This window comes from Pelmatolapia mariae, linkage group LG12 (genome assembly GCF_036321145.2).
Source record: "Pelmatolapia mariae isolate MD_Pm_ZW linkage group LG12, Pm_UMD_F_2, whole genome shotgun sequence".
NCBI lineage: Eukaryota > Metazoa > Chordata > Actinopteri > Cichliformes > Cichlidae > Pelmatolapia > Pelmatolapia mariae.
This window is the reverse complement of record NC_086237.1, coordinates 25,321,099-25,347,189: the sequence shown is the minus strand read 5'-3', so window position 1 is coordinate 25,347,189 and position 26,091 is coordinate 25,321,099. Positions and strand designations below refer to the sequence as shown.

The following is a 26,091-nucleotide window of genomic DNA, read 5'->3' as shown; positions in this document are numbered from 1 at the left end:
GCACTAGGAAAAATTCTGTTGTAATGCCATTATGAATGGAGCGTGCTGTGACAGTGGTAATTTCATCTGAGCCACAGTTTTGAATCAGTGTCAGTTTTGCAGCCTCATTCCTGACAAAGAAATTGCCCGTGCCCTGCCATACCACACTGAAGTAAGACAGCGGTGCCAAAAGTCCCACTGATGTGTTTCTTTAAGTTAAGACAGCAGCGTTTTATAATGACAGATTTATTAAATGTGGGGAAAAATAAATTGTCTGAAAGACATTTATTTTCTCATGACATGTCAAGCTGTTCATCAATGTTTTATGCACAGTAAAAGAAAGGGAACCATTTGTTTTTGTAGGATATTATGCAGTGATTTTGCTGGTCTGGCCCACTTGAGATCATACTGGGTTGTGTGTGGAAATGAGTTTGAAAACCTGGATCAACAAATTAGCCATCACCAACACATCCCATTAGACAGCGTGGACGCTTAAAATGAATAAAATATGACATTAAGCAAACAAATGTAACACTGTTTTTGGTAAAACTAGTCTCTTGTTCACTGTATTACAAAAATAGTCTCTCGTGGTGCTTTGGATGCTCATGTTAATACTTATAATTTACTGCTACACTGAAATTTCCCAGATGATCCAATGGAATTTTTTTTAATTTAATTTAATTTTTCTTTTTTTCTCTTGCATTCATGTTAATCTAACATGCACACACTTTATAGAAAAGAAACAGAATAGGAGCGGAAGCGTGTGAATGCGTGTGGGTAAACCGAGAGAGACAGGTGACGTGGGGGCGAGAGTTAAAATAACAAATACATATTCTCCCTTGGGGTTGGTTTGATCCAATCAGCCACCCTTTGCAATTCACACACATGCACACAGTCTTACACCAGCTGTGGCTAATGATGCAGTGGCAGTGGTAGAATAGCCACCACATGTGGTCTCTTTGTCTGAAGCCAACAGAGCACACATCAGTCTAACACGCGTCAGTCTTCAGGCATCGTCAAAGTCCACGGTGGGTTTCAGCGCATCGTAACACTAAAGCTCACAACCAGTACCAAACAGACTCTCTCACTCTAGCTCGTTACATTTTCAGTGCAGCCGGTAAAACAAGAGAAATGCACAAATTAAATATAGACAGAAAAATAGCAGTGGAATGCTGAATGCTGTTTGAGGTGACCTTTTCTTTTACCTTAAGTTATATTTACATAAAATACAAGTACAGGAAATTCATAATGAAATAAAACATTTAAGCCAATAGTACAGTGACAGCTTTAGACCTGCAGAAATTTTTGGTGATTGTGTTTCATTAAACTTTGCACTGAGTAAGCGAGCAATCTGCATCTATGGACAGGGAGATATATATAGAGTATATCAGAGGATAACAAATATAGATGCTTAATAAAAATGCTAACATCTACTCAGCTTTAAGGCAAACTGTGACATGCCAGAAAACAGGTACTATTAACAATAAGGTTTTCTTGTTTATACTCATCATGCACAGAACTTCAGAACTAACAAGTTACAAATAGATGGTCGCCCAGGTTAACTGAATGTGGAGCTTAAGTTACTAGAAGAAGAGTGGTAGAACAATTCAAATATATGGATATAGTTCTGAGAAGACTTATTTGTTCCTTGCCTGATTTCGTAGTTTTTCCATATTGGTCACATTTAAATGTTTCAGACACAAAGCAAACTTGAATATTAGATGAGGAAAAGCCGAGTAAATGCAAAATGCTGTTCAAACTTTCCTAGTCATGTGTGAAAAAGTAATGGCAACAACAACTGCAATTAAGTCTTTGTGATAACTGGCAATGAGTCTTTCACTCCTTCTCTGGAATTGCTTTAATTTGGTCAGAATGGAGAGCTTTTGAGTTGTTCAGAGGTGGACTTGCTGGTGTGTTTAGGATCACTGTCCTGCTGCACGACCCAAGTGGGCTTCATCCTTAGGGCATGAACTGATGCCTGGCAGAATTCATGTCTAATGTTAATTTTTCTTTGGATGGTCTGAAAGACCAAGCAATTTTTTTTTTATACATGGATGGACGACCTAGACTCATTTGTGGCATTTAATCATTCTTGTGTTGTTAAGCCAGTATAAAACAGGATGTCAAAACTGCCTGCTAATTTCTCTCACATTTTAAATAAATTTCTAGCCCTCCTTGCACAGCCACTGTTGTTAAGTACCTGACAATGTTTTAAATGTCATGAATATTTTAGCAACAACACCACAAGTAGTTAGGGAAAAAAAAAATTGTGTTTTTCCTCGGTCATATTTTTTTTTTATCATGTTTTATAATCTGACATCTGTTGTTGCACAACATTGTAATCATATTTTAGCAGGGCTGTCTAGTGTTCAACAAAATCTCTTAACGGATGTTCATTATGCTAATGTGCAGAGAAGTAAATGCAGCTCTTTGGTTCCTGACCTCATACTGTGAACACAGCTACATTTGTGCGCAAAGTGTTCTATAATGTATGTGGCTGCAAGACTGAGTTAATATCTCAATTTTATGAATTGAACTGAATAGTGTATGCCAAAGTGTTTAAATAGATTAGCAAAATCTTAAGGCCTGTGCGAGTATGTGTTTATGCACGCTTACCTGTGTCAGTGTAATTATTGTGAGTGAATCAAAGGTTCAGAGCATCAAAGTTAACATTAAACTGATTTCTCTTTGTTCTTTTATCTTGCCCAGATGAAACACTAGAATTGACACCTCATTTTTAAACTTTCTTTTTCCCCAATTTTCACTCAAGCCTTCTCTTCTTATTTCGTCCCCCCCGTGCTCCCCCGCGCACACATCCAATCGAGCCAAACTTTAAAGACCCTCATCTCTCTCCCACACAATCGCATGCATGCACACGCACATGTTTCTATCACATCAGAGGACATTATATTGACTTACATTGATTATTTCCTACTCTAACCATGAATGCTACTTACCTAATCGCAACTATTATGGCCAAATTCACTAAATGAGGCAAATTGGTGTGATGAGATCACAAAAAAGCGCTGATGGGAGTGCACAGTGAACTGATTTAGAAACAAAGATGCAGATAGTTTGTTCCAGTGATGACCAGCATTCTGCCAAGAAGAGTGCAAATTAGCTTACATATACATATACATATACTAATTTGAAAGAGCAGACAAGGTGAGAAAGCGAGTGATCTACTAACAAAAATGTTACAGTGCAGGTTTTAAGAGCATGGCAATTTAAATAAATGAGAATCAATACATTTATTTTATTTATAGACAAAGTCTTCTGTTAGGAATTCTGCTGGATGGTGTGTCTATAAATCTGTGGGATCAATACTGATGTGTAGAAGAATACAAAAACATTATTTAGCTCTAAGCTTGCACGCCCATGTGTTAATGTTACTGCGATGTACAGTGTGAGGCTGGAGATATACAAGTCAACATTGTAAGATTCATGCACTCATGCAACACTTTAGACACTCAGTCATAGCAATGGCTGCATTTTGACAAACATTTCAGTATGATGTTACTGGTCCAACACTAGAGAAGGAAATTAAAGTGGTCTGTGTGGCCACTGCAGAGAAAGGTGCAAAAAACACTTGAGGCATCTTTCTGTGTAGAAGTGTGACTAAAAACTAGCAAATCAATCAGCCTACTGTAAAAAGGGACAAAAAATATGCATCCTTGAATGTGTTTTATATTGAGATTCTTCTCTCCCTGATGCGCCAACTGGAGTTCATCTAGGTTTTGGCCCATTTCATCAAAAAAAACCAAAACAACAAAACAAAAAAACAGTATTACTGAGCACCAGTAAGACTAACAGGATACAACCAATGTTTTGGCACCTCGTTTACAGCTTTGAGAAAACCAGTCACACCAAGTATGCACTCACACTGATAAAACTCTCCCCTTCTTATTCCAAATAAATGAACCTACCTAGTGACAGCTATTATAACCATTTCAGGCACAAAATAAGACTTTTCTTTCTTTTTTTTCCTTTTTTTTAAATTCAGTTCAATAAAGCGTTTGCTGCAAAGCTCAGTAAAATCACGTTTCTCTGGTTCTTTTAAATGTTTTCGCCCCAAATTTTATGGTCTTAAAGTGAAACTCCTACAAAATACATATGTAATAAGGCCAGCTGCAAAGTTACCCATATGGAAAAGAAATAGAAAAAACTTATAAAAGACTTGCATCAGATGTGGCCTACTTCATATAGTGAATCATATAAGGCTTATATGATTTACTCATGAAAGTGGCCACTTTCTCATTACTTTCATATATTGTTTTAGTAAGTATCCAAAACATACAAGTTTCATTTATATAATTTTTCAAGGGATCTTATATCTGTTTTCACTCTTGTATGCTTTTCATACAAGTTTCACACAAGACAGATACAAACTTTATAAGATTTATATATATCTTTTCCATATGGGTACCTGTGGCCATGGCATTTTAGCTTAGGTTTGTTTGGTTTTTTTTGTACCCAACAAGAGGGTTTTGCACACAACCCAAGTAAACCTGGTCTGGTACAATATCATCAACAAACTAAAATTTGATTTGGGACTCTAGGTGTCATTTGAGAAAAAAAACCCCCTAATATATACATCATAGTAATATAAAATACAGTTGCTCACATATATACACATCCACAACTACACAAAGACACCATTAAATTAAGTTTTTTGTATCAGCATAAACATGAAATGTTTATGCTGATACAAAACATTTCATGCATGTGATTATACATGCAAGTGTGAAGATATTTCCAGTGTTTTCTGAGTGTGATCACAAACAAAACCTGAGTGTGTCAGAAGGCACCGTTTGATACGCTTGCAAACACAAGCTGTAACAATGCCCTCCGTTTCAACTGTAACAGGATTAAAAGAAAAAAAAGTTCAGCAAGAGTCCATTCTTTTTTCTTTAAACAAAGAAATCAAAAGGGCTTCTTTGTTGAAAGGATAAAGGCTTTGTCTGAACAATTACACACTCACTTTGTTCCTGTTTTCTTGCTGTTTGGAGCTAAAGACTGACATTGGTTTGGCTACAGGTATACACTGTGAGCAAGACTACCAGATAAAAGCAGGTTTGCATTTCCCTGGCTCTCACTAACGTACCCACTTGTGGTGATAGATATTGCTGTACTGGGGAGTGAGCATATCTAAATATGAAAATACTTTCAGCTGTTTTCTAACTTAAAAACAAATCAAAACAGGAGAAAAGGTAAATGCATTGCATTTAATGACAATCTATTAAGATATGCATCTTTCTTTGGCAGTGGAACAAAGACGTGCCTGTATGCTATGAAAGATAAAAGTAGGCCAAGACATAAAGGGAGAGATATATATTGCCTTTTGTTACACTGTAGTGCAGCATGGTTTGAAAAGCAAAGCAGGAACATCATAGTCATATTGTGTCACAAAAAGAAACAGTATAAATCTTGCAAAAGCAAAACAAATGGCAGACCACAGAGCAAGAAGTAAGATAACAAAGCAAAGAATATCTATGGCAAATGCTAAAATATGACATGCTTTGTAGAGCCACTACAAAGAGTCTCATAAGGGAGCTGATAACAGCTTAGTGATACAAGGTCTATGGGTAGAATCTGCCACTGAATCACAACATTAATTTTTCAAAATAGGAGCAGCCAAAAACACATCTATGCACAATAAGCACAATGAGAGTATGACAGAATACAAAATTGGCTAGTTAAATTACAACCTGATTCTGCAGTCAAACCACGGAAATCAAGCTGTACGCCATGCATGTGTGAGCCTGTGTGTGTGTGTTTGGATGTGTCTGTGAAATGCTGAAGTGTTAATATGTATGTTCATCGCTGAGGATTATCCCCTTGATTACTTATATTATCTGGATCCTTATGTGAGTGGGTTAAAGAGCTCTAATAGTGATTACCCTACCTATGTGTGGGTGGGGACTAAATATGCATTCCATTTCCATGTTTTAATAATCCAAACCCACACTACACCTGCTCCAGGAGGCTTCATTTCCACTGGGGTGTTGGGTGTCAGTGGAAAGAGACAGTAAAGAGACATTCATGACAAACAAGAAAAGAAAGTGAGAGAAGATTGCTCTTCAGAGATTAGCCCTGTCACCTCACCTTTACTGTGTCAAGCTTACATGTTCTCCCTGCGTCTGCAAGAGTTTCCTTCAGTTGTTCCAGTTTCTTCCCACACTGCAACGATCTCCCCAGCGGTTTCCAGGGAGGATTATTCCAAGTGAGAACATTTGATATCATAGGATGTGCTTTGGTTTTGTCTATTTAAGTGCAGGACACTGTATACTATGTGTGGACTAAATTACTTTAGTCTAGGAAAGATGATAATTTTAGTTATGGTCAGATGATTTTGATATTAACCAAGTTCCTCGAGTTTGTACTTAATCAAAAACACAAGGGATGATTTATTTACTACTAAAGGTAAGTTATATTTGCAAGTGAAAAACATGCTGCCAAAAACAGTTGGTGAATGGCCTGAAATAGCTTTATTTCTTGGTTTCTGTAGACATTATCCACTCTGTCTTTGCTGTGCATTTGCATTACCATGTATTAACATATACAGTGTAAAAGATGGGCATAGTTGCTGTGATGTCACCTATTGGTTTATACATTTCTGTTCCAAAGCTTCGGAAAGAGAATTGTGCTCTTGTCATCTTGGCATTTTGAATCCCGTATGAAAGTGAAACTGCACGTTCCTGACAATCTCAAGTCGTTAGCTAAGGAGCATATAACGGATAATACACAATATCTCTAAAATTAGAAACATCACGTCTCGGAGTGATGGTGAAAAAATTGTTCATGCATTTATTACTTCTAGGCTGGACTACTGTGATTCATTATTACCAGTTTGTTCTAAAAACTCCCTGAAAAGCCTTAAGTTGATCCAAAAATGCTGCAGCGAGAGTACTGACAGGGACTACAAAGAGAGAGCAGATTTCTCCCATACTTGCTTCTCTTGATTGGCTCCCTGTTAAATCCAGAATTGAATTTATAATCTTTTTACTCACATAAAAGGCTTTAAATAATTAGGCTCCATCTAATCTTAAAGACCTCATAGTACTACATCACCCCAACAGAGCACTTCACTCTTAGGCTACGTTCACACTGCAGGCGAAAGCGCATCAATTCCGACTTTTATGACCCTATGTGACCCATATCCGATCATGGTATGACAGTGTGAACAGCACAAATCCGATATTTTCAAATCCGACCTGGGTCACTTACGTATGTGGTACTGAATCAGATACACATCTAATGTTTTAGAAAGCGACTGCTGTTTGAACGGTCATGTCGCATTAAATCCGTCTTTTACGTCACTGACACAAGACAGACGCCAATTATCAGCACCGGAGAAGCACCCGAGAGGACATCGTGAACGCTTCCTGGCCATCCAGTGTAGATGTCAGTGAAACTGTTGGGAAGACAGCCTTGGAGAAACATGAACATTTTATTTGTACTGTATAATCTGCAGATTCTGACAGAAATCTGCAACTATCCTTTGACGCACCGCTCCTCTCTAAAACAGCTATAAGGATAATTATTAGGCCATATGTAAATAACAAAATAACTTTATAACTTAAAGCAAAATTGGGAAACGTAAAGTCCGAAACAAGTCTTTATATTAAGGGCCATCAGTCAAACAATACTGTTTGGTCTGGGTCTAAACAGAGCGTGTTGTGTGTGACGTCTTCTTTTGCGCATGCGGGCCGCTTTGAGGGTTCACACTAGAGCGCGTTTGCTGTCACATTTTATTTGTAGTGTGAACGAGCAGACAAAAAAATCAGATTTGATCAAAAAATCGGAATTGAGCATTAAGACCTGCAGTGTGAACGTAGCCTTAGACTGCTGGTTTATTTGTGTATTTAAAAGTAAAATGGGAGGCAGAGCCTTCAGCTTTCAGGCCCATCTTCTGTGGACCAAGCTCCCAGTTTGGTTTCTACTTTCTAGATAGTCTGGATCACCTGAATCCTCCTTTAGATATTCTACAATAGGCCTAGAGTGCTGGGGGGCTTCCCATGATGCAATGAGTATTTCTTCTTCACTCATTTTTTTTTTTTCACTCACTATGTGTGTTTATACATCGCGTTGCATTTAATCATTAGATATTATTAAATTTGTCCACGGTGTGTCTTTTGTCCCGTCTCCCTCCGCTCCCTCCCAGCGGTTCATAGCACATGGTCGCCCCTCCATGACCCTGGTTCTGCTGGAGGTTCTTTCCTGTTACAAGGGAGTTTTTCCTTTCTACTGTCGCCAAGTGCTTGCCCATATGGGCCATCTGATTGTTGGGGTTTCCTCTCCATTATTGTGAAGACTTTGCCTTACAATATAAATTGCCTTGAGGTGACTATTGTTGTGATTTGATGCTTTATAAATAAAACAGAATTGAATCGAACTGAACTGACATTTGGAACGATCAAAATATATGCCCCAACATGCGTGACTGAGACCATAAACTAGGCAACAATGCATTTATAAAGGTAGAGCAAGGGCCGTTTCCAATTAGCTTGTACAAGACTTCTAAAATATTTTTTGCAACCACAGCTATCGCCCCCCCCGATGGCCTTTAACAAGAATGCAAGTTTAAGGTATGCATTCGCTACACTTTACAGAGTCAGAAGCTATGTCAACTTTTGTATTGTATGTGGTATGTGATACGTGTAATTTCAGAATAGGATTTGATGTGACATAAATACTGGTATGACTTCATATCCAAGGCTGGAATCTGAAAGTACACTAACATACCCAGTTCCTATAGACGCTGAGTACTTGCTGCTTTTATAAGGAACTTGTATGACCTTTAATCACTCTCTCTCTCTTTCAAATGTCATCAAGGCATGTCTGCGCGATGCCTTGGTGACATTTGAAAGGTATGCCTGTCGCAAAAAATGCTTATTTGTATCTTTGGTGAAGCATATATAACTCCAGCTGTCTGACTGCCCTTTCCCACTCAACCCCCAGCCAGTACACACACTCAGATAGACACACTGACACATTACAACCAGATGTGCCACACTCATTATTACTGGCTCTGTTTGGCATCTATAGAGCCATCTCTGTAATTACCATGCCTGTTTCCATTATCAAACACTCACATATGCCCATATGCTCTCACAGACATTTAACAAAGCCACACGCAAGCCAACTTAGTCCTCAAGAGCCCAGTCGGTCTAATCAGTGGAAATAAGCTGAGAAAGAGATATACAAACAAGAGAGGAAAGGAGGACATCTAAGAACGAAGGAAAGAAAGAAAGAGAGTGCAAATGAAAGAGGGGCAGAGGAAGACAGAGGTGGAGGGAAGGGAAGCAGGAATGAAGAATAAGACAACAGAGTGACAGTAGGAAGGAGAAAAAAAGAGCAGGTGTGACGACACATATTGAGAGGCAAAGACACAGACGAAGTGAGGGATACAGGAGAGAGAGAGACAATGAGAGATGTGTGCTGGCAAAGCAGACCATCTATCTTTCTCTCCTGCTGCCATCAGCTTTCTTGACACAAACCCAGACAATTGGCTATAACTGTCTGTGTGTGTTTATCAGACGATAATACCAGCAGATGCCACACACACCTACACACACGCGCCCCCCTGGGTCCTGATGTGTAGCTTAGTAGAATAGTAATCAAGCTATTCATTAGTGCAGTAACAAAGGCCATTACTGGCTAATCAACAATCTTCAAACTCAATCGAGGAAAGCTAATAGAAATTTAATCCAACAGCACGCTTGAATATGGTGAAGACTGTCTGTGAGTGTGTGTGTGTGTGTGTGTGTGTGTGTGTGTGTGTTTTGACATTAGACAAAACAATTAACTCATTGTGTTAAGATGAAGAAAAAGACTTTGTTGTTTCAAACAATTACAAAAGCGTAACAGTCATGGAGTGGAAAGAAGACTAAAATAATTTGTCCTGGAATGTTTTCTTTAGAATCAAATAAAGATGGCACTTCAAGTGAAATCATTGTCTAAATGGATTAAATGAAACTATCATGATGCACCTGGGAGTTTGTGTTCACTCACTGTGCTCATGGGTAGACAATCGCTGAAGCTGCTATCCATGGCCATGATTCAGCATGTGAACATCTGCAAATTGATTTGGAGATCACTGCTTACAGTAACACTAGAAATTGTTTGATATGGTACACCAGGCATTTGTGCAAACATATATATATATATGTTTGCATATATATATATATAGTACTCAGTCTGTGCATTTGCTTTATGCTCTCCATTTGAAAGCTTTCACATTAAACTGTTTTTTTCCTTCCTGAACATCTAAGTAGCCTTTGCAATCGACCTGTTATATATCTAAGCGTTCTAACTTTACCACTTAAGTGTAAAAGTAGTAGCCATTGATTTAGACAATCAAGGTTAAGCAAATTTGCACAGAGCAGACAGTGTGTGTGTCTGAGTGTGTTCATTTTCCTTCTGTTGTTTAATTTCTTGGCTTTGCTTTATCTGACAATTTGTAACTTTCTAACAAATACAAATGGCCACATTTTGGTGCCAATAAAAAGTCTGGACAAACTGACCTCACTCCCATCTCCACTGCAGTTAAGTCCTTAAGTATCTGAAGAATGACTGATTTTTGTAATTATGCTGCTAACCATTTTTATACACATTACCTACTTTCAGATATCCAAAAGTAATTGGACACACTAATGTAGCTTTAAATATAAGAATTGTTTGTAATACTCTGTTGAAAAGGGCACTCTGCTGGACCATCTCTGTCTTCAGTTTTGTCTCCAGTCGATACAAAGCACGCTTGGTTGGTTTGTTCATTCATTCAGAATTCAACATACAAGTTAATCTTGGTTTCAAATATCAACTAAAGATCTTATATGATACTTTAAGCCAAATACTTATGAACCTGACTGGACATTAACATCTGTCTTCCTCCATCCAACCAACCATATTTATTAAAAAAACAAAAACAAAAAAAAAAACGAAACAAATTCTGTTTCCAGTGAAAATAAAAATGAATGCAATGGTTTTCTAATAATTTAAACCTTTTATTTAATTGTAAACAGTATAAAAATGACATACCAAATCTATAATACTATGTATATATAACCAACACATGCCAATAAACATGAATTTTAAGGTTTTGTTTTTTAAATTTAGATTTTGTTTCTGAGAAAAAAAGTGTAGTAAGCAGACATAGCCAAACCCACCAACAGTCAAAGACAATGTGCTAGATAAAGATGCCAAACACAATACCAGAAATGAATGATTTAAAGAACGTATTTAAAAAGTAATATGTTGTACATGTAGTGACAGTGACTGTCACTGAATTATGTTGATTATATTACAAACTTCTGTGGCCTACAGAATATCTGCCCTATTTCATGTTATTGTTATAATTGGCCACGTGTCCTGGTAATTGTGTCTACATCCCAACTACACTTGGGAGGTGATTAGGAAAATCCTGCTGTCCAGTTCTTCTGTGGGGAATTAACTACAGTCACAAACCAGTGCAATACATGCCAGGAATGGCCAGATTGCGCAGGTTAATATGAGGTCACTATATTGCTATATGGCATGTACGCAAGTGAAATGTTTGTGTGTGTCTCTCTGTATATATGTGTGTGTGTGTGTGTGTGTGTGTGTGTGTGTGTGTGTGTGTGTGTGTGTGTGTGTGTGTGTGTGTGTGTGTGTGTGTAGGCGTGTACTGTATGCATGCTTGCCAACATGAAATTTCAGAGGCTCTGACAGCTTAATTAAGAAGATGCAGGCAAGTGACACAAAGACCCAATTAACCACAGTGACATAACTGGGTCGCCATCAGCGATCATCACACATAATGTTCTGAAAGACACCTTTGATAAAATTCAATTTTAAATTATTTGTGTTTATTTTGTTGTTTGTTTTTGTGTTTCTGTTTAATCTGTTAAAAAAATTAAACAGGAAAACATTTTTATCTCCTGGTAATTTTTCTCCTATGCTGTAAGCAAAAGACACATAATTAGGGGTATATATATGAATAAGGCAGTTTACACAGGTTTACCCTTAAGGTTACTGCAAAGACTTGATATGATAGATTTCTACAGTGTTTTGATCAATTGTTTTAATAGTCAATGTGTAAAAAATGTTTGTTTTTTTAACATCAGTCCAGCAAAAATATGCAACTGCATTTAAACACATCTACCATGATTTTTTTTTATACTTTGTTTTTTCTAGTTGAACAGTCACTGCTGTGACAAAGCATAACAACCATGGCAGGAGTGCTGGGAGAGGTGTTTGCACAAGGTGATTATGACAAAGGTGGTTGTAGCCAAATTTAAACCTGCTTTTTGTTTTTTATAGTTAAAGTCACACATCAATCATTTTGTGATCACATCATACATAGTCTGAGAATTCTACAAAGTATTGTACATAAAAAGAAAGACAACTTGGTTTACATTTTTAAAAGAGCTCTAAGACTAGAAAATACATGGACTTGGGCTTTGAGGAAAAGTACATATAGGAGAGGAAAAAAATAACTCCATGTGCATTAGTGTGAGGAATAGCTGAGTACTCTCCAAGGTGTCCCTCACAGACAGAATTGGGACACAGGCGGACACCCAGTGTGACTGGGACAGGCCTACAGAGGCCGCTCTATGAACTAATGCTCTTGTGCAAAATGGTACACACTCAGTAAACGATGCTTGACGTGCAAATCATACATCAGAATTTTGCATGTTACCAGTATTTCTCTAATTATTGTACTTTGAATGAATTCACAATTATTTGTCTATTAGCAATATTTAATACATGTGCTTTTTACTACTGCGTTATCCCTCAAAACTGAAGTAATGCAACTAATCTGTTCACATTCAGACACGTAACCTTATGAGTGGCAGAAAGAACAGGACAATAGGGGGAAGCAGGTAGAAGCAGGTGAAATGTAGGAGAGGCAAAAAAGGAAGTTGCTCAGCACTAAAGGAGGTCACAGATGTGCTGAACAAAAAGCTTGCATCGGCTTCTCCAGAGCGCACACATGCACACATGCACACGCAGACACACACACACACACCTGCACACACATTATGTGTTACCGCTGAGATTTAACACAGGTGCAGATGCTTCACAGTGATCTATTAGACTCACCCTCTCATGTCAACATTCAAGTGTGGAGAGAGACAGAGGGAGGAAAAGATGGATGGGGAACAATCTCAAGAGAGGGCCGGATAAAGAAAAGGTATTTCCACGGCAACGGTGAGGGAGGAAAAGATAGAGAGTTAGGGGAGGCCGTGATTATGGCGGTGGAGGAGGAGGAAACGGGGAAAGCAGGCTAAGAGGAGATACCTATGGGTGATCCATTAAAGCTAAACCGGCACTGTCAACAAATAGGGAGAGGCAGCGAGAGAGGAAGGAAAAAAGGGCGCCCGTGGAGGAGAATGGAATGAAAAGAAAAAACAAAAAGGTGATGAGGAGGTAAGGGAGGCTACGAGAGGGACAGTGTGATTTAGAATTTTATATGGTCTGGCCACAATTAGGGAAAGAAAGATGAGGGGGAGAGGAAAGAGACTGGGGTGGTAAATGAGTAGAAAAGGGAGTGGAGGACCAGTTGGTGAAGATATACAGTGGTAATCCATTAGGCCCAACAATTTGGAAAACATAAGAGAAATAAAAATCATGAGAGGAATGCATGGGAAGAGACAAGGCAAAGAGAAAAAGGGTAAAACCAAAAGCATATTTCTCCTTAAATCAAAAACTGACAGAAAAAGAAAAACAAAGGTATTTAAATGTGCATGAGTGTATAAAATCCACCAGTAATTCCTCCCAGCGCTAGCTTTCCTAACCTATCTCTCTAAGCAAAAGAAGAAACAGACATTACATACAGTGGATAGACTACCACAATGGAGGATTGATGGATGGGTTGCTCTTTTGAGACTCGGTGCAGGTGGTTGGCGAGTAAATGGGAAAAAGATGTGCAAAAAGTGAAGGAAACAGAATAGAAGGTCAGTGACTTGAAAGTGCAGTTCAAAAATGAAGGAGAAGCACATAAGAAGATAGAATTTGTAACATCACAACTATTTTGGAAGCCAAAAAAAAAAAAAAAAATATCCACCAGGAATGTAAGTGTGCAAAGCTTGAACCTTGAATTTTGCAAACACAGGTAGGTCATTAGTGGAAAAAGTACTATATCTAGTAGCTGCAATTGAAACAAACAAAAGAAAATAGAATTCAAAAATATTACACAGCCGAACCAGGAGAAAACTACTCCAAGACCTCTTAGGAAAAGAAAATGTATGGGACCTGTGATAGCAGTAATAGCAGTTGAAGGCAAGGCGGAAATTCAGAGATGACAGTTTTGGGTGAGAGTGTTAGGGGATGGAAAGCTGAAATGAGACCCTGGGCTCAAATCATTAGACGAAGAGGCAAGACGAAAAACATCCAAATCCACTCAACAGCTCAGACACCGTCAAGGGAACATTTCCCCAAACAGATGCTGACCTAGTAACAGCTGGAATCAGAATCAACACCTCCAAAAATCTAAAGTTCAAAAGGTAACATTTTAACTTGCCATAGAGGAACTGAAAGTTAGGAAATTAAAAAAAAGATTAGAGTCGTTCTCTCCTGCGTTTCAATACCAGATGCTGTACTTTTTGTTCCTGTCTCATCTGCAAAACCAGAATGCCACAAGGAAATATAATTCTGGAGCGCCTCAGCAGCACACACTTTTATAGCAGCTATATGAAATATGGTGACACAGATTCAAGTTGTCATAATATGCAAGAACACAACTGCCTGACTGCTTGACTGCAGTTGCATGGTCGACGCCTTCATTTATTTATTTAAACAGCTGGGTGTTCCTCGCAGATTGATGGATTCTCATTCATATTTGAAACAATTATTTAAATAGAAAAACAGTTAATTGCACTCATACGTTGATAACATGGAAAAAAATAGCTACATTTTGTTTACCACAACAAACGTTTCACAGAAGAGCAGTTGCATTAGGTGAGATTACAGAGGTTTCCCAAGTCTTTAAAGGCAGTGTAGCATCTAACCGACTATTCTGGTTGCTGTGAGTCACTGCTCAACTGATTGACAGGTTGCTAAATTATAGAACAGCCCCATGCATGGTTATGGGTCAGTGCAGCAAAAGTGTCGAAGCTCTCTGTAGCTGTGTCTCTACTGCTTTATATCTCTGGACAGTGATGTATTTTGCTTCTTCCCCCCTTTACTAAGTACTTCAGCATCACTAATGGGAACAACAGAAGACGAAAGAGTGGGGAATGCAAAGGAAGGTGAAAGGAAGCAAGATGCAGAGAGGGAGAGACATGGAGAAAGAAATATAGATGACATAAATACTAGGGGAAATGTACATTCCAAACTTATTTATGCACTTTAGTGTACACCTGTAGTGTCTGACTCAGAAGTTAACTCCTCAAGCTCTTTTATACTCAGGCGGATGAGCAGTTCATAGTCTTAGAAGGTGGATGGCTGCATGGTTAAGGTAGTATTTAAAAGTGACAAACTAAAAGTTGAAGATGTATTTAATTAGGAAAACTGAGGTTTTTAACTCTTAACATTGTATCGTTTGGCTTTTAATAGTTGCACATACCGAAAGCAGGTACCTAACAAAGGCAGTCTGTGTAGATATATAAAAAAGAAATGTGTGTGGATGTGTACACGGGCAGTACATGTTACAAGTGGGAAGCTAACCCTTTTCATACTTTTACAGCAAAGTGTTTGTATGTGGATGTCAAAGCTGATTCACTGTACAGTGTAGGAGTACTGATGACACTCTATAATCATTAAAGCATGAAGAGGCTCTGAGCTGATTGGGGGCATGCTAATCCTTTTTAATTGACTCTCCAGCTCTCCAGTGTTATTAAAACCACCAAGTAACAAAATCAGCTTTGTTTTATTAGCCTGGTCAGCTGAGCAATTAGAGGCCTTTCCGTTATTTGTGTTGGATTTTGTTGATGGATGCGTAGAGTAGGAAAATGGCGTATTTGCCTGGCTGCCTTTGTCTGGAAAAAATTTGATATTAAGTACAATGACCGTTTTTAATTACATACAGATTTCATACATACACAGTTTAATAGAGGTAATGAATGTATTTGACTTCAATGCCAGAGATTTATCATCATTTCTCTCAGTTTGCAATGACTAATGTTGGCTTTCTAAAAACCTTGACAATACTTTTTTTCTACAAACAGCCACTAGAATGTTACCTTTTAATTGATAATACAGGAACACATAATTGACTTAGCAAAGTGATTACTTATTCCATGCACATTTGCCAAAGTTATAAGAACAGACGGATATAATATTGTTCCTATGAAAACAAATGAGTCTAGCCATTGAAAATAACATTTTAGAAGAATAATAAGGTTTGTCAATACTCCATCTTTGAAGGTACATTTTCCCAAAAGCTGTCATTCAAAATGAAGCAGTGATTTTAATCTAAAAACAAGGAGCAGATGTTATTATGGGCTACAGTTTTTTCTTTATGGGATCCTGAAGAAGCATAGAAGCACTCTTTCTCTAAGGGCAGTAATCTGGCACCTTCTTCTGACACCAGGAAACCATGGATTATGCCAAAAGTGTCTTGGCATTGTGTTTGATTAGTTAATGTGTGAGAAGTGTCATGGTTAATAAAGTTGAGCAAAAATGTATTCATATTTGATTTAACACCATTAAACATACAAATAGTATTAAAGGGTCACTGTAGTAATGTTTTAGACAATCAGACAGCTTCAGATCATGAATCTTTGCAAATGATATTTCCTGCTAATGATTACACAGTCATCATCTAATGATAATTGCTATTTCATGAGAAGATGAATTTATAATACATAAAAAAAAGGAAAACATATGAAGTGCACTGACAATGACCCCCTTTAGTAACTCACAAGACTACTTAACTGAATAGTTATGCAAGTAAAAAGCAATTAATTGGTAGCAATTATTTAAAGCCGTGGCTTATTAAGTGTTTTCCAGCTTAAGTCCCAACTGAGGAATTTACTGTCCCAATTGCTCTTGTAGTTAAGTACATAAAATTATCTGACAACTTTTCCAAGCAGCAGGACTGAGAAGTATTTTTAGGTCCTAAATGATTTCATGTTCATTAAATATTTATGGAAATGACTAGAACCCTTTTGTAGATGTTATGGATTCATGTAAGCAACTTTACAAGTGTAAAAGTTTTCTGTGGTCTTGAAAACTTACAAGGTCTAACAACTTATAAAACTTGACAGAACAGAAGAGAGTTTTGTTATTTGACACCGTTGCACCCCGTGTCAAAACTGTGTGTTCATTCATCCATGACAACACTGTCAAGGATTGCCGAGGGCAGCATGGGTAGCTGTCTGACAATGCAGTACACTCTAGACTGTCATGCCACCATCAATCCACAGCTTTGTCTCGAACTATGTCAAGAAAGACAGGGTGCATGAGGAAGACTGAGAGACTGTGATAGTGACAGAGAGAGACAAAGTGAAAAGAGAGTACAAGAGAGTCAACAAAAGCTGTTGGAAGCATTAAAGAGACAAAAACAGAAATTCAGACAGAATAACAAAAGTGGCAGACACTGACAAAACAGCAAGGCATAATAGCAAAATAACAGAGATGAGAAACCAGAGATGGGAAAATCTTAGAGATTTTCTAAGAAATAGAGTAAATGAATCGAAAATAGTCACGAAAATGCCAAGAAATTTTGACACCAGAGCTTTTTTTTTTTTTTTTTTTTTAATGAGTTTACTGTTAACTAAAGCGTTTGGAGAGGTAAAGAAATGAGAGAGGTGGTTTTCCTAATCTGAGATATGTGGAGGGATCTACACAAAAGCCTTCATTATGTCCTCTCCTCAACCTTTGGTACCATACATACAAGTCCCAGATTCAAAAAGACTCAAACCTCAGACCACATGGAGCTAAAACTACATTGCTGGCCCACATACTTCCTGTACTCTCTAAGGGGGGAGAAAAAGATGCAGGTTAAGTTGTCAAAAGCAAAATATAGAGTTGCTGTACCTAATGAGAAGCTTGACTATTTGAATGTTGATTGATAGTTTCCGTAAATGGCCCAGATGACGGACAAATATACTGTAAATGCTTATAGTTACAGTACAGTCACTCTGAGAGCTGAAAGAGCACAAGTCTAAACGTTGTGCGAAAAAAGCCAAGATAAACATTGTGGTTTCGTATTTTTAGAAAACAGTTCCAGTCACAATCTGGCGACAGTTCGTGCGCTCCGAAATGAGCTCAAACACAGGAAAAGGAAGAAAAGCTGAAAGAATGTTTTCAAAAAAACAAAACAATTTGTTTGCAGTATATTTTGTGAAGAAAATGCTGTATATTAGCATCTCAAGGTCTAGTTAGAACCAGCGATTGGAACCAAATGGAAATGAACGGAGAAAACAAGCCAGAGATAAACTAATTTTAAAACTGCATAAAAGCAGAGAGTAGTCAACAGAATAGCACAGAGGGAGTCTGATAAGCGATGCTGAGGTTTAGCAATGGAAAAGTCACATTTTTCCTCAGTTCTGCACAGTCTGCTGGCTTTGGAGTGGGATCTGACTAACGCCTGCATTTACTGACACAGCTTATCGCTGGATGAGCAGCCTCCCAAGGCTCCGAATCACAGCTTACACTGGATGTATATATTCTCTTTTCTGTGAGTGTGGATGTGTATTCAGTTGTGACATTTTTTTTTAAATAAAATACAAAGTGGTTATAAAAGACTTGTAGACCTATATAGACTTATTGTGCTATACACTCAGGTAAGGAGCATAACAGATAAAGCATATTACGTATGTCTATATGTATTTTCTTCCATTTGTGTCCATTCCATTTGTCCATTCCTGTGTAAGAATCCATACATCATTAGATGATGATCATAATCCCTCTCGGCATTACCAACATCCAACTACATTACATGGACCGCCAAAACAAGACGAATGGTGCTCTTGCTCATTTGCCCCATTTAGATATTACTGCGCAATGATAGATCATCACAGCAGCATTTTAATAATCTTAACACCATTTCAATAATTCACCTAGGTAGTCAGAATAAAAAAAAGCGATTGCTGACTAATCTGAGGATTACGGTGATGATTTCTGACAGAGGTTGAGGATCAAGGTAAAATGTGATGGGAGATGAGCCATGGGGCTTACTATGCTAGCTCAAAGAGGATTAAGGTAAGGATCTATTGGGGAGGCAGCATTACATAAATTGTTTTTGTGCACAAAAAAACACGCACACAGAGGCACGCACACAGTCTGTCATGCACACGTGTTTCCCCAGAGAACAGCCACAATGAAAATGACTTTCATTGTTCTGGTATAGTGGTAAGGTCATTTTTTCTTCTTCTTTTTTTTTTAATCTAAGGAAATGTCATGTTCATCCAATGCTATTAATCAAAAAATACACAAGTAAAAAGTGCCAGTCATGTCTGCTTTTATTTCACTATTACATATTACAGCATGAATCGCTGTATAAATTCATTTTTATGGACAATCTGATGCAAGAAGCAGGGATATTTTACTGATAAATTCATTTTTAGACTTACTCATAGCTTACAAAGAGTTGATCTTGCACCATTTAGCTAACAGAGGCCCCAGAATGACATCAAGAAAGCAAAAGGAATTTAAGAGATCTTCCACCTCTGGACAGGATAAGAGCATGTCTTATTTCACACTGTCACCTTCTCTGTCCATTTAAAAGCACTCCACCAACACCAAAGCTATAACCTCGGGAAAGATTCTGCTAGTAAACGTCATCATGTGACACGTTAACAATGGCCACTGCGGGGCCCGAAATGGACTTGTGTCTGTGTACAGTATGAGTGTGAGAATGAGGTAGCCATAAGCATTTTGGCCACACCACGCCACTGATGCCTTCTGACAGAAAAGTCTGCTGTGATTTGCGTCACAAAGTTACACACCGTGCACGCATACACACACACACGCACACACACACACACACACACACACAGACGGGTTATTGCACAAATGCATGTCTAGAGTTATTCCACATTGGTTAACGCAGCAAGTCCTTCACAAAAAAAAAAAAGACATTGATGGTCATTGCAAAAGAAGTTAGGAACCAGATGCCTGTGTGTTTGTGTGCGTTGTGTGTGTGTGTGTGTGTGTGTGTATGCATATATGTGTGTGAAAGCTTTGCCTCCTGGTTTCACACAAACACATCTGTATACCACGAATGTCCCAGCTTCCTCTCGGGAAGGAGTAGGTTATGCCTGAAGGTAAAACGTCTCCTTTCTGTTGCTGGCTGTGATAAGCTAAAACAACAACCTGGGCCATGCCAGCTGTCTGTGTATTTTGCTCAAGGACACTTTAGTAGGGAGAATTTTGGCATGATATGGAGCTTGAATTCAAATGTCATGGAAGAGGGTAAATAATGCCCCATGATGCCATAGTGAACAGTAAATAAATAAACAAGGTAATGGAATATATACTTGATGTAAATGCAGCACAATATTTTATTTAATAAAATCTCAGTGAAAATTTAAATTGACAACTTTATTCATAAATTATTTTCTGCAAGGTAAAAAGTTACACCCACAAATGCAGAGGTAGGTGGTAAGCTATTATCCCTGTGAATAGCTCTAACTTATTTAGGGTGCAGATTGAGTGGTTAAGAATGTGATGGGAATTTGACAAGGCTCCAAAAGCATATACAGTTACTGTCTGACGTGTGTGTGTGTTTGTGTGCACGTATGTATGTGTGTGTGTGTGTGTGTGTGTTAGGGATGGACACATGGAGGGCCTGTCACCACACACTGATGTGTTTATTTCACTGCAGCTGGGGTAATCACTCACACTGAGACAGACGCAGACAGGCAAACACACAAATATTCACACACACACACTAATTCATATCCCCACCTGCTATGTGCAGTCAACTGGCTTTGCCTGGCCTTTGGGGTCACTCCAACCCTTTCATGTTTCAAGACAACGACCTCTGCGAAAAACCTTTGTATGAACCATTCAGTGCCTCAGGTTTTTATTTGAAATAGCTGCTTAATTTCACCAGCAAGAAACTTTGCTGATGACTCCACGCTCTAGTTTTAGATACAGAAAAATGTGAATTACACTGGAAGCGCTTTTCATTGAACCTTGTGCTGCACCTGTTGCGATTTTCCTGAATTTACTGTCTGTGTCCGTAAAGCCTTTCCTGTTGAACTGCTGAACCCTCCTTGCTGATTCCAGTAGCTTTCCATCAGCTTTTAAAGGCTTTCTATCACAGTCTAAAGAGATTTAGATGTGTCTCAAGGAATTCACAATGCTTCAAATGGGAGCTTTAGAGTGAAAGAGAGGAGAAAAAAACATGTAGAGGAGACTAACTGTTGACAAGAGCAGTACTGTCAGAGAAATGTGAAAAGGTTGTAATAGCACAGCGGTGTACAGACATTTTCTTTCCACTCTCGGATTAGGTTGACCCTGACCTCTCAAGGCTAGCCGTCAGGCAGCAGTTAAAATGATCACTGGCTAATCTCTTTCTTAGTATATGTCCCATAATACTTTGTGTGTGTGTGTGTGTGTGTGTGTGTGTGTGTGTGTGTGCCTTCCAATGCTGTACGTGCACACATATTTGTCCTAATGTTTAGATAACTCTCTATGTACTCATGTACTGACTTGATGAATATTCATGTAAAATTTGAGTTTGTTTATTTTGAGCGGGGGGAGGTCAAGGAGTCGGGTCCTGCATGTTGACAGCCATGCAATACCAGCTGGGCGTTAAAATGTGGCTATCACGTAACTCCGTCGCACTGACAACTTTACAGCAGTTGTCAACTTATGTTAAAACATTTTTAGAGAGGTCACAGGACATCAGTAACAAGAACTGTCACTTAAAGGGAAAAAAAATATGGATGTATGTATAGAAGAATTGGACAGGCGAAAGAGGACACGGCGAATGTGAATGGCAAAGAGGATACGAACAAAGAGGAATAGAAAGTCAGAACAGATAAAAAAGAGAAAAAAAGAAAGTCAGGGCTACAACCTGAGGTCATCAGCAGGTTTTAAACCTAAATCCTTCTAATCAGCTTCAGCAGACAGGGGAGACAGACCAATCCATTTGCTCCAAGATCCCATTATGACAGCAGAAAAAAGAATGGGAAAAGGTAGCAAATTGAACACAGTGGAAAAATTGCTTCAAGAGTCTACGTGTATGTATTGTGTGTGTGTGGCCATGAGATTTATGAGTGTATGCCTCTGTGCATGAATGTGTTGTGTTAGGTGTCAAAAGATAAAATGTGCTATGAGATGCAGATAAGGTAGGGGTACTCGTGTGTCATTAGAGATGAGATTGGTTACCATGAAGAAAGTTGTCAATGTTAATGTGGTGGTGTTGCTGTCAGCTACAATGAGTGGAAAGGGCCTTCATGTTTGAATGTCCTTTGTGGTTCCTACTGTTAAAGTGACAATTCAACAAATTTATTTTCTTGCTTTCCCTCAAAAAAAGAATTACTCATTTCTAGGAGCAGAAGAATACGATCACTCTGTTTTTTTCTTTCTTCCATACCACTCATTTCTCTATCATTATCTCTCTTGACACCCGTCCTTCATCTCTGCCTTTCTGCCACACTCTCCCTCACTTTGTATGCTGGTCTGTCTAAGTGCCTCCCTCACTCCCTCTCCTTCAGTTTCTCTCTCAGGGGAGCTGTGTACTTAGCTGCAATTGAAAACGACTATCAAACCCCAAGGATTGAAACCTGATTCAGAGACTCCTTATCCTGTACAACAGCCTTCTCCGAGTGCCGTGCTCCTCTTCCCCAGTGACCAACTAAATGAAATTATGTATTTATCCATTGAGGTGGGAACACAGCCAGATGAAACCAGGGAAGCAAAGAATGATGTGAATTGTAAATGGTGTTCTCCACTGTAGTTACAGCGCTACGGGAGTGGAAGTGACATGTGTGGCTCTTCCAAAGTGGGTGTTTACTGTGTGACACATTTGATGAGTGAATAAATTACACATGTGCTGACAATATCCTCGAGTCTCACAATATTATCTCACATAGTATAGGCAAGTAAGAGTATGTATGTGTTAGAAATACATGTAGAATAGCTGGTCTTGAGCACGGCAAATGTTAAAATCGTGTAATTTATTTGTTGTTTACTGAATCTGAATTTACTTTGGTCCAGGTTTCACTGTTATATACATTATACAGAACTGTGCAAAAGTCGTGAGTCATCCTCCATTGAAAGTTGGGAACTTCAGGAATAGTTCTCTGGAATTCATGAAGGACATTTAAAAGCTTTTCGTTGGGTTTTGGCAGTGTTTTGTTTGCTGTCTGATCCTACACTGCTTCAGTAATGTCGAGGTCCAGGCTTTGAGTGAAAAAATAGCTAACGTCCAAAGAAAAATCTTTAAAAGACCTTCAGAAAGCCAAGAAAACTACTGCTAAAAAAACCTGTGCAAATAAAGGAAATCAGGCCATTTTTCAGTCTTTTTTTTTTTTTTTTTTTTGCAGAACTCAAGTACAGTAAAAGAACGTGCAATAAAAATGCAAATGTACAGGAATACAGACTAAACCTCTGTATTCACTGGAGTTTTTTCACATCCTGTACTCAAATTAGCTCTCTGGGGACACTTAACTCTCAGCTTAAACTTTAGGTTTTGGGATTATTGTTACCTCAGCGTACCGGAAACTTGTCAGTTAAACTAGGATTTAGGCCGTTCTCCTGATTTCCCCTGTGGCAGTTCAACATGATAATGCAAAACAATATCTTATAAAAACATGTCGGATGACAAACGCCAAATCATTTAATACTAAACGCTGCTTATTCACCATGCCAGTTGCAATGGAAAACATTTACAAATGAAAGTTATCTTGACCCCTGCTGTGTTTTGGAGATATTGAATCTTATAAATTTAGGCTTAGTAATAGTAAAAAAAATATCAATTTAACAAAATGTGCCAAAAAGGCACAAGAAATTTTTATTCAGCACAGCCTTCAACCACCAACTGCAGACTGTGAAGGAGCACACGCACCCATCAAACCACTCAGTTCTGCTGTCTGTCGTTCAAAGTTCCAGGCAATTTCAAAAAGTGTCACATAAGTAATAACTGACTTTTCAGTGGCACTTTAAAGTTATTTCCACTTGATGATTTCTATTTTTATACCTTTTTACATCTATTGTTGTCTTCATTCTGTCATCCCCTCTCTTCAGTCACTTCCTTGTTCTGCTCTAGCAGTCCTCCTAATCTCACATCTTACTTAACATTCACTTCAGGTGGAAGTTAGCGATAACGCTGCACATACCTCAGCAGCTGGGATGCCCTCTGGAGGGCGACACTGTAACAGAACTTCCTGCTCCAGAGATACTTCTTTTCCCAGGGGTTCTTGTTCAAATGACTTCTTCAGGTCTGGGGAGAGAAACAAGAAACTTAATGCCTAGGGGCAAATTATAATGTCGACCAGACATCATGCGAGGGCATCTGGCAAAAAAGCCTCCTCTGATTCAGCAGTTAGGGAGACCATTTAAGCGATAATGCTCTGTCAGTGTAAAGCAGGGACATTACCTAATTTTGACTTAACAATGACACAGTAATTATGAAGGTGGGGGTGTTTGAAGACAGCAAACATCAGCTGACTTCTCACACTCTTCAGTCCACAACAAGAAAAAACACTTAGTTACCTTAGTTTGCACAAGGATGCACAAAGCTAACCACACACTTACACACGCATACATATTAACTGCAACAAGTACAGTCACTGCTCCGAATACTTCCAAACGCTTTAGCTTCACACATTAACCTTGCTTTCCTCCCATACAGATTTCTGAAAGCTGAGGACTCTCCAACAGGCCAAAGACAATAAATGATTCAAGCTAATGGTTCACATGCCATTATAAATGACAGCATTACAAAGCAGCATGGAATGTGCTGCTGGTTCTTTCACTGAATGTTTCAGAAAGGACTCTGCTGTTTTCATTTTGAAGAAGGAAAAAACCCCAAAAAGCTCAGAGTAGATGACTTTAGGACAACGAACCAGGACAACAGAACCGTGGCAAAGGGGACGGTAGAGAAAATGCATCCTTTACATGTTTCTTTCACTGTCACATTTGTGGATTTAGTTTCAAGGAGCACTAAAAGTTTATGTTTGATCTTTTTTATGGTCTCGTACTTATTACAGTGAGTTACACAATTTTATGAACTTTCAGACAATCTCACTGCTCTGGGAAACCTCTAACACTAGTTTTTCTATATCGGTCTGTGCGTGTGTGTCTTTTTTTTTAATTGAACATTGCCCTCTGATTCGTTTCATGTATTGGAAGTACAGTTTGCCTTTCTGCTCACCTCCCTAGTCTGCTGCCTTATGATATACTGCAATCGTGTATCCCTTTCCCAAAGCTGAGCTCAACACATGTAAAAATAATTAGCCTGCCACAGAAAACAGCTCATAAAGGCACGCTGTAACACGAGATAGATGGCAGCATTGCAGGACTTAGCAGGTCACTTTATTTATGGTGCTGATCAAATGCAGTGGATTTCTCCATACGAATGTATGGAGTTGGTGTGGGAGTATGAGGCAAGAGACCACTATTTTTTTCATCTCGTCTTCTGGATGTACAGTAACTTCTAAAGTGTGTAATATGGCAACATCAATGCGCTTTTTTTCTCCTGCAAATTACTTTTTAAATAAAGTACTTACATTCACATCTCTTTAGTGCAAATAAAAGCAAGATTTGTAACCGGATGATAGTCTAAATAATTTAAATAATTTCAACAAGTCAGGCTGATGGATTATTTTTTTGCATACCTTAAGAAAATGGAGTGAGAAATATAATGTAGGTGTTTTAATAATATTTTAAATACTACTAATATGGCTTCATTTAGCTGTGGCAAGCTGGTAAAAACCTTTTCTTTAACTTTCAAAAGTTTGAGAGTCACTTTGTTGGTTGGGGGAAAAAAGACTTGCAGTTAATATGTCCTCTGCCCTTAGTTTTTTAAAACCATACAGAGAACTTTCATAGGACAGAGCAGTGTGTGTGTGCGTGCGTGCGTGCGTGTGTGTCCATGTTGTATGTACGTCTATGTGTGTTAACCTTGAATACTTTTGCTTTCCTGGTTCCCAGGTGTACTCTTAATCACCTTATCCGTCAGCAGTGGTACACCATTTGTGGACACACACAGCCACACACTAGACAGGACAT

General features: G+C 38.5%; 1 protein-coding gene across 3 annotated transcripts in view; it reads right to left on the bottom strand.

Annotated features, from left to right (window-relative positions):
- unc5ca (unc-5 netrin receptor Ca) overlaps positions 1 to 26,091 on the bottom strand; it is a 188,665-nt gene that overhangs the window by 41,492 nt on the left and 121,082 nt on the right. For all 3 annotated transcript variants that reach the window (XM_063489539.1, XM_063489537.1, XM_063489538.1), the window contains exon 4: positions 24,198 to 24,301. In XM_063489539.1, the coding sequence (XP_063345609.1) occupies positions 24,198 to 24,301 (104 nt within the window). The remainder of the gene's footprint in view (positions 1 to 24,197; positions 24,302 to 26,091) is intronic.